The sequence below is a fragment of the Mytilus edulis genome, chromosome 1 (assembly GCF_963676685.1).
Source record: "Mytilus edulis chromosome 1, xbMytEdul2.2, whole genome shotgun sequence".
Lineage (NCBI taxonomy): Eukaryota > Metazoa > Mollusca > Bivalvia > Mytilida > Mytilidae > Mytilus > Mytilus edulis.
The window spans coordinates 40845690-40855901 of record NC_092344.1 but is presented as its reverse complement, the minus strand read 5'-3'; the positions used below and the strand labels follow the sequence as shown (position 1 = coordinate 40855901).

The 10212-nt window shown below is 30.4% G+C and overlaps 1 protein-coding gene across 1 annotated transcript; it reads left to right on the top strand.

The window, feature by feature from the left end:
* Positions 1 to 2603: 2603 nt before the first annotated feature.
* LOC139482660 (ubiquitin-ribosomal protein eL40 fusion protein-like) lies at positions 2604 to 9945 on the top strand. The gene is made up of 5 exons (XM_071266659.1): positions 2604 to 2686; positions 3839 to 3922; positions 5002 to 5083; positions 5414 to 5716; positions 9807 to 9945. Exons 2-4 carry the CDS (start codon positions 3860 to 3862, stop codon positions 5608 to 5610), a joined length of 342 nt encoding a protein of 113 aa, XP_071122760.1. The 5' UTR covers positions 2604 to 2686; positions 3839 to 3859; the 3' UTR covers positions 5611 to 5716; positions 9807 to 9945.
* Positions 9946 to 10212: the final 267 nt, after the last annotated feature.

Below are 10212 nucleotides of genomic sequence, written 5' to 3'. Positions count from 1 at the left end.
AATAAAGGGTAACAAATATGGTTCTTTATACCTTGATTAGAGAACAATGCCATGCATCTAAAATTGTTATCATTTATCTTCCATGCAATTACTTTTTACCCAAAAATAGAGTGAACCATGTAACCTTGCGAATGGAAGTTAAAGCTATCTGATCTATTTCGTCATAAATTGATTGATTATTGGTTGCTTAATGTCAAGTGACAAATATTTTATGCATATAAACTATCCACTAGACTACCTATGGGTACATACCAAGGGCAGATCCATTCATTTTTAAAAAGGGTCCCAACCCAAGATAAAGGGGGGAGGGATCCAACTGTATGTCATCATTCAATCGCACTGATCATCCCAAAAAGGGCGTTTTCCACCACCCCCTTTTTGATCTACCGCTGCAAAATATTTATATGTTTTAAAATTTATCATATAAAGTTGAAAATTGTTTGTAAGAATGTAAAGCTTCCACTGCAATTTAATAATTCCCTTTTTTGGGTGAGTTTAATTTGTCATCTTGCCATGTAAAGAAGTAAATGCATTACGCTTTATATCAATAAATATACTTACACCAGCAACTACAACCTTTTCATTCTGGAGTCAATGGCCTTTTGAAATCACATATTTTACATACTTACACCAGCAAATACAACCTTTTCATTCTGGAGTCAATGGCCTTTTGAAATAACATATTTTACAATGATATAAATAGTGAGTAGATTTACAAAACTACGTAAATGAGCTACACCTAGTCAGCCAAAATATATCGATAAACTAATTTCAGGATTAAGTTGTAAATAAGTGCTAAATTGGATAGTTTATAGACCACATCTCCTTATTTTTTATTTATATCACTCCAAGTAGGAAAAATCTATGTTTAGAATTAATAGGTCGGGTTGTTGTCTCTTTGTCACATTCCCCTTTTCCATTCTCAATTTTATTACATATTTCGGGGCCTTTGATAGCTGACTATGCAGTATTGGCTTTGCTCATTGTTGAAGGCCGTACGGTGACCAATAGTTGTGAGTTTCTGTGTCATTTTGGTTTCTTGTGGAGAGTTATCTCATTGGCAATCATATCACATCTTCTTATTTATATTGAGAATTTAAATTTCATGTTATTTCAGCATACATGGCATAATATTTATCAATTATATCAGGTAGTATTAGAATCGGTCACATACAAATCTACAGCGATATTTATTTATACAGAGGAATCTATGGCACGCCGTTATTATATTTATTCAATTTCGAGATATCTTATTTAGTTAAATAAGATATCTTATAAACTAATTGAGATATCTTATAAACTTTTAGAGATATCTTATAAATATATTAATTGAGATACCTGATTTATTAAATAAGATATCTTATATATTAAATAAGATATCTTATTAAATATATAAGATATCTTATTTAAAATATAATATATCTCTATTAATTTATAAGATATCTTATTAACTATATAAGATATCTTTTATATAGTTTATAATAGAGATATCTTATTTACTTAATAAGATATCTCCATAAGTTAATAAGATATCTCTATTAGTTTATAAGATATCTGTATTAATTAATAAGATATCTCTATAAGTTTATAAGATATCTCTATTAATTAATAAGATATCTTATTAAGTATGTTTTTAAAAGATATCTTTATAAAGAAGTAAGATATCTTATATACTTTATAAGATATCTTATTAATTAATAGAGATATATTATTAACTTATAGAGATATCTTATAAACTAATAGAGATATCTTATAAACTAATAGAGATATCTTATAAACTTTTAGAGATATTTTATTAACTTATAGAGATATCTTATTAACTTATAGAGATATCTTATAAACTATTAGAGATATCTTATAAACTTTTAGAGATATCTTATAAACTTATAGATATATCTTATTTAATTGGTTATAAAGATATATCTATAAGTTAATAAGATATCTCTATTAATTAATAAGATATCTTTATTAGTTTATAAGATATCTGTATTAATTAATAAGATATCTTATAAAGTATGTATTTAAAAGATATCTTTATAAAGAAGTAAGATATCTTATATACTTTATAAGATATCTTATTAATTAATAGAGATATCTTATAAACTAATAGAGATATCTTATAAACTAATAGAGATATCTAATTTACTTTCAAATTAGGTAAGATATCTTATAAAAATTAAAGATATCTTAATACTTAATAAGATATCTTGTTAAATAAATAAGATATCTTCAAATTTGAATAAATATAAAAACGGCGTGCCATAGGAATCACATCTGTAATTGCCTCTCAGAGCCATGTTAAATTTATACAGTGAAGTGTCATTGTCCCACATTTATATATATCAACATTCAACACGATACCATGTTTACATTTATTAATAAATAATACATAATTTTGTTTGCCACCATACATTTATCAATTTAACGAATGATTTAGACACGTCTTTATTAATTTTATGTTGTTTTTAATGCGGTTATAATAAGGGTTTCTGGAAATTTGCTGTCGCCCAGAAATTTACAAAATTACGTAACTTCCCAGTTAATATCTAAAAATAGCATTATGAAATCATATAACGATAAGCGGGAAACACAAATGTTTTATTTTCTGAAAATCATTATACCTTTAAGTAATAGTGAAACTAGATTACTGTTGTATAAAGACAATCTTCATTCGTGTCGGAAAACGGTAAGCTTGTTTAATTTTTGTTTATAATAAGAATTATAATTAACACTTATTTTTTCAAGGAAATGTCGATTCGATCTTCGATCTTCGATAGAGATGAAGTAGATTTTTTGCGCCTGTCCCAAGTCAGGAGCCTTTGGTCTTTGTTAGTCTTGTATGATTTTTAATTTTAGTTTCTTGTGTATAATTCGGAGTTTAGTATGACGTTCATTATCACTGAACAAGTATACATATTTGTTTTGGGGCCAGCTGAAAGACGCTTACGGGTCCGGGAGTTTCATGCTGCTTTGATTACTCATTGGTGGACTTCGGCTGTTGTCTGCTCGTAGGTCGGATTGTTGTCTCTTTGACACATTTCTAATTTCCATTCTCAATTTTATTTCTGTACAGTATTTATGTTGTCTTGTTTCAACCAACAATAAAGTGTCTCCTTTTAAAAAAAAAAACACGAAAAGACGACATATATTAAATTGGTTAATTATAGATAATTTATTTTCAAAGAAGGTCAACATTGATTTTCATTTTTGTCCATATCTAAAAAAAACCCAAACAAACACAAATTAAACTACGTTGTCACTACAATGGTACCACTATGAGAAGAAAACAACAAATGAAAAACAAAACGACAGACAACAACCAACAACATCCTCTGATTTAATCAGTCTCATAAAGAGTGGGGTTGGCGTACATGTAAACATGTTAGTTAGGACTCAATAATTCCATAACCTTGGAAAGGTGTGACAGCACAACATATGAATAAAATATTAATTTGAAATGGTCGAAATTACATGATTGGCATGAAGCGCAAAACATCCATAAACCAAACCAAAAACGAAATAAAAGACACAAAATAACAATCTAAGAGTAACTTAACTGTCGCTAAAAGCAAAAAACCAAAATTAATCATGTTCTGCCAGACTAAAATATCAATCAGTACACACAATTGAACCTGTGTAAAGAAGCCATACACAACAGTTTAGGAGAAGAGTAAGCTTGCACAAGCCAAAAAAAAAAAAAAAACTACATTGTATCGACTGAATCTATAGGTCCCTTATCATGCGGTTTTTTTTTCTGATAGGAGTCAGTTTTCAGATAAATAATCAAACTGTTACAACTTTATAAATATAGTACTACGTTGTTTTGAAATACTTTCAAAATACCTGTTAGGCAAAGGACATGATGTTAAACTTGTATTTACATGGGATTGATAGTAAAATCATTGCTTTAGCCATTGAGGAGGTGAATATTTAATTTAAACAAATAAGTAAGGAAATGTGTTATGATTGCCATTGCGACAAATATCCACTGAAGACCAAATGACACAATCAAGTAGAAATGCCTTTATACCCATGTGCAGAACTGATGCATGTAGCTTTAAGTAAGATATGAAAGGCCCATACATGACTAAATACAAAATATACAATCACATGTCTAAATACAAAATATACAATCACATGTCTAAATACAAAATATACAATCAATTCAAACGAGAAATGTGACGGCCTGATTTATATAAAAATTATAAACGAATAACGAACATGACAGACAATCCCTAATTTACAGGTTAAAGGCTTCGGACAGGCACACAGTTAACTCAAGTTTTGTCTCGCACCGAAGACCTGTAATATATAACATGTAACCCCTGCTCGTTTTTTTGTCTAACATGATATTACAAAAGAAAATTTCATTTTAATTTGGGATTCAAATGGTTGCATCATTTTTTTTTATTTCACTCAATATTCTTACATATTTTGTTAAACACCCTACACCATGACCATCGTTAATAGAAAATCTTGTTTATATTTGAATTTTAACAGTCGAACACATCGGGCTCCCTTCGAAATACTTTCGTCAATATTATACAACAACTTGATGTGAGCGAAACAACATTCTCTGTGAATGAGATGTAGTCAACCTCTCACTGCATTGTCAGTTTAAACGACAGAACCTTGTTAACGAATTTGATTTTTTCAACATTAAAGCAAAACACTGCTTAGGCTTGATACCAGTAAAATGGATCAAAGGAAGTAACAACTCAACATAACATCCCCACTTATTCCTCCAACAAAAGTTAACTTTAAAGACAATCACTTCTGATTATTTTTCCGTACTTTCCATGTTCGAGGTTACCAAGCCAAAATACTTGCAACAAATAAACATGGCTAGAGTGTAGCAACAACTGGAAAACGATTATTTTAAAGAATATCTCTGTGAAAAAAATGCATTTTTAAGATGTTATATTTGATACATGTTTCAATATGAATGTGATGTTATATATACTGTATATTTGAATGGTAAAAAGTATGTTTTCATTTCAGGATGCATGTCTAGCAGAATTGAAGTCTCTAATTCACGAAAAAACTTCCATAAGTTCCGAGGACATGCGAGTGTTTTATCTCAGTAAGTTTTGCCTTCGTTCGACTCTAACTCAGTTATCAGGAATTGTGTAAATGAACAGCAAAAATTGCAATTCAAGAAAACTAGTATAACCCCTTCATTTTTTCTAGTGTCCATATAATATATCATGTCTGAATTAAAGAAAAACGAGAATAAGTTATTAAGGTTGGGAAAACTATTTGACTTTTAAACGTACAAAGTTGTAACAAATACCCATTGCTTTTCCGAACAATTGCTTTTCCTAACAATTGCTTATTTATACCGTTAGTAACTGGAACCTTAATTATCTTAGATTTATCAAAATATTGTATAACTGTTAATAACGTGTTTTAGGTAAGGAACTCACCAATATTGAAGGCAACGAGAGAGAGCTAAGGTTGTCTGACTATAACATCCCGAATGAAGGAAATTTAGTGGTGGTATTACGTCTTCAGCCAGGACCATACAAACCTGATCTTACGAGAGAGTCCTGGTCGGTGAAAGATATGGATGTCGTCACTCCAGAGAAATTAGAAATCATTCCATTATAAAAGTTGTTAGACCCTGACGTTGAGCTTTCCTCAGAGCCTGATATGATTACGTTTGAAGACGACCCAGATGTGCAAAGAGCAAGAATGCCGTGCGGTCATGCAATAGGTAATATTATAAAGGCAGTATAATGCCACAGAAAATAGCAATTCTTTTTGGTCTGTTATTCATACCAATCACACATAAAGAAAATGCAAAAAAAAGTAAAAATAAAAAAAATAAAATTCCATATTTGAACTAATTTTTAGTCAATATATAGCTTCAAAATTTGAGATGTAGAAATAATAGTTGTAAGAAAATGTTGAGTGATTATTACAGGCAATATAGATTAGATATAAGCCTTTAATAATATCGTTCTAAAAAGGAACAGATATCAAATGAAAATGTCAATGAGACAGCACCCAACGACACAAAAAAGTACGAAAGACATTTTTAATTGCTGCATTTGACACGACCCAAAATCATTAAAATGCTCTAGATATGAATTTTGATAGTCTCATTTCATTTAGTTCTAATTTCTAAACTTTTTTCTTTTTTATACGACCGCAAAAATTTTAATTTTTCGTCGTATATTGCTATCACGTTGGCGTCGTCGTCGTCCTGCGTCGTCTTGCGTCTTGCGTCGTCGTCGTCCGAATACTTTTAGTTTTCGCACTCTAACTTTAGTAAAAGTAAATAGAAATCTATGAAATTTTAACACAAGGTTTATAACCACAAAAGGAAGGTTGGGATTGATTTTGGGAGTTTTGGTCCCAAAATTTTAGGAATTAGGGGCCAAAAAGGGCCCAAATAAGCATTTTCTTGGTTTTCGCACTATAACTTTAGTTTAAGTAAATAGAAATCTATGAAATTTTGACACAAGGTTTATGACCACAAAAGGAAGGTTGGGATTGATTTTGGGAGTTTTAGATCAAACAGTTTAGGAATTAGGGGCCAAAAAAAGGCCCAAATAAGCATTATTCTTGGTTTTCGCACAATAACTTTAGTATAAGTAAATAGAAATCAATGAAATTTAAACACAAGGTTTATGACCACAAAAGGAAGGTTGGGATTGATTTTGGGAGTTGAGGTCTGAACAGTTTAGGAATAAGGGGCCAAAAAGGGGCACAAGAAAGCATTATTCTTAGTTTTCGCACCATAACTTAAGTATAAGTAAATAGAAATCTTTGAAATTTAAACACAAGGTTTATGACCATAAAAGGAAGGTTGGGTTTGATTTTGGGAGTTTTGGTCCCAACAGGTTTTTAGGAATAAGAGGCCCAAAGGGTCCAAAATTGAACTTTGTTTGATTTCATCAAAAATTGAATAGTTGGGGTTCTTTGATATGCCGGATCTAACTGTGTATGTAGATTATTAATTTTTGGTCCCGTTTTCCAATTGGTCTACATTAAGGTCCAAAGGGTCCAAAATTAAACTTAGTTTGATTTTAACAAAAATTGAATCCTTGGGGTTCTTTGATATGCTAAATCTAAAAATGTACTTAGATTTTTGATTATTGGCCCAGTTTTCAAGTTGGTCCAAATCGGGGTCCAAAATTAAACTTTGTTTGATTTCATCAAAAATTGAATAATTGGGGTTCTTTGATATGCCAAATCTAACTATGTATGTAGATTCTTAATTTTTAGTCCCGATTTCAAATTGGTCTACATTAAATACCAAAAGGTCCAAAATTAAACTAAGTTTGATTTTAATAAAAATTGAATTCTTTGGCTTTTTTGATATGCTGAATTTAATCATGTACTTAGATTTTTGATTATGGGCCCAGTTTTCAAGTTGGTTCAAATCAGGATCCAAAATTATTATATTAAGTATTGTGCAATAGCAAGAAATCTTCAATTGCACAGTATTGTGCAATAGCAAAAAATGTTCAATTGCACAGTATTGTGCAATAGCAAGAAATCTTCAATTGCACAGTATTGTGCAAGAGCAAATATTTTCAATTGCACAGTATTGTGCAATAGCAAGAAAGATCTAATTGCACAATATTGTGCAATAGCAAGAAATTTTCAATTGATTGGAGTTATCTTTCTTTGTCCAGAATTGTAGTTGAATCAACTTAAATCATTGTTTTATACAATGCACAATGTATATTCACTTTTACTACCAACTGATAAATTAAAACACTCTTTACCATTCAGTGATAACAAGCACTTTTTGTTACATTTTAATATTTTATGATGTATTTAAATGAGTAGTTATTGTTGCAAACTCCATTAGAAATTTGAATTGAGATCAGTTTTGAAAAAAGGGAAAGGGGGATGTGAAAAAAAATGGGGGGGGGGGGGGTTAATTTTTCTCATTTCAGATTTCATAAATAAAAAGAAAATTTCTTCAAACATATTTCAAGCTTCAGGTCCCAAATTTTGTAAAACGGAGCGCAAATGTGGTGATTTTGTTATCTTTAAAATGTTTAAAACATCAACGCATCCTTCTATTACTTGACCTTCAAGTTATGAGTGAAATAGAATTGAAAACTGTTCTGTTCTATATTCAAGTTGAGATGCTTCTTTTAGGGTACATGTTTATTTTTTATTCGGTTATTTTTTTACCCATCATAGTCTATATCACAATTTCTTTTGAGGAGACAACCATACGAATCAATACTAAGAAAATTCTTTTAATGATCCACTGAATGTTCTTTTATTAGAAGAATATTCCATGTTTTACCCTTCAAACACTGTACTATTCATACATGTATCTATTTAAAGATTTGTGTTCTATTTTTAACTTCGAAACTTTCCACATTCCATGTTTTACCCTTCAAACACTATACTATTCATACATGTATCTATTTAAAGATTTGTGTTCTATTTTTAACTTCGAAACTTTCCACAATATTGCGGACGTGAAAGAAAACACCATGATAACAAAATAACAAAAACGTGGAATTGAAAATTCAAAATGTAGTTAATGATCGTGAAATATCACTTTTGTTAATAATTTATTTGTTCTAGTTTAAAAAAAACTTATTTAGTAAAAATACTAAATGATTGTTGCGACCGTGGAGAAGGTTAATTAATTTAAAAGTAAAATCGTTTTGACTGACGCAGCGGAGAATTTATGACCAGTATATATTTATGTCATTTCCTTTTCTTAAATGAAAAGGTTTGTACTTGTTCCGATTGGTGTGATAATTTTCAAAATAGGGAATATCTAGTCTCACTGTAAAATACAAAGATTAATATGATTAATGTCCAAAACTTGCATCCCCTTCTGCTTATTTTCTGCTGAACGATGTCTTTTTCCAGTGAATATAGGGTTTTTGTATGGATAGTTTTGATATACTACATATAGAGTCCTACCGAGACCACACTGTTTTTCCTCATCACAACTTAACTGCTTAGCGAGATTTCAAAGTTCTACCACTTTATACCAGTGAAGATTGCGATTTTCTTTTTGAATAAGTTCTTCATGACTTTTTTTTATATTTATTTTTAAAATCCTGTAGTATTTCTTCATCTACAATTTTATCAAATAAGTCCATTATCCTAGAAGTTGCATACTTTCCATTAAATTTACCGTTGTCCCGTCGGAAAGTCGCCGGTTACAATAATGAAAAGTCTAGTCAAAGGGACGTAATTCGTACAAAACGTCGCATTATTTCGCGGAATCCGATAGACGGCGTTCATTTACCGCTACTTTACCTTAATACTCTACAATGCCGTTACTGTATTGTATCGTCTATTTAAATCAGTATTGCAATACTTTCAATTTTTTTTTTGAAATCTATTTATTAATAAATATTGTATAAGAGCTGCATTTATATATCTTTGTTTTAAGATCAAACCATTATCATTTCATTTTCTCTTATACTGAAGAAAGTCAATTATCAATTATAATACCAATTGTGAAATGGCTCGATAATAAGGAACATTTTCTTAGATAATGAACTTTTATAGCTGACTATGCGGTATGGGCTTTGCTCATTGTTGTAGGCCGTACGGTGACCTATAGTTGTTAATGTCTGTTTCATTTTGGTCTTTTGTGGATAGTTGTCTCATTGGCAATCATACCACATCTTCTTTTTTATATTAAAAATCATAAATGACCGACAACACACTTTGGTTGGTTTGTTTTCTATATGATCATGGTACAAATGTATTACTTTTAGGTTCAGCATGCACAACGATTATAGTATTCAAAAATAATAATAAAAAGATATAAAGAATACGCTATCATTATGTAATGTCCTTTACAGGTGCTGAATCCCTTACTGAATATTGCAGAAGTGTTTTATCGAGTGGAAAATTAGAGTTCAGATGTCCCCATATGAATCCGAAACCATGCGACGAACTGTGGGAATTTAGCTTCATCAAAGCATGCGCAGCACTAACAACAGAAGAACAAAGAGAATTTGAAACGAAACTTTCTATAAACTATCTATCTAACTTTATTGGAATGCAACAGTGCTCGAATTGTCAGTCTTATTGTGCACGTATTAATGAAAAAACTGTACGCACTCTTTGTCCAATTTGTACGATGAAGAGTAATTCTGCCGTCGAATTCTGTTGGTCTTGTCGTCGGACATGGCAGACAACAAAAACTACTGACTGTGGTAATTTAAATTGTCCAAGTGAAGATCCCAAGAAAAAGATATTGCGTGA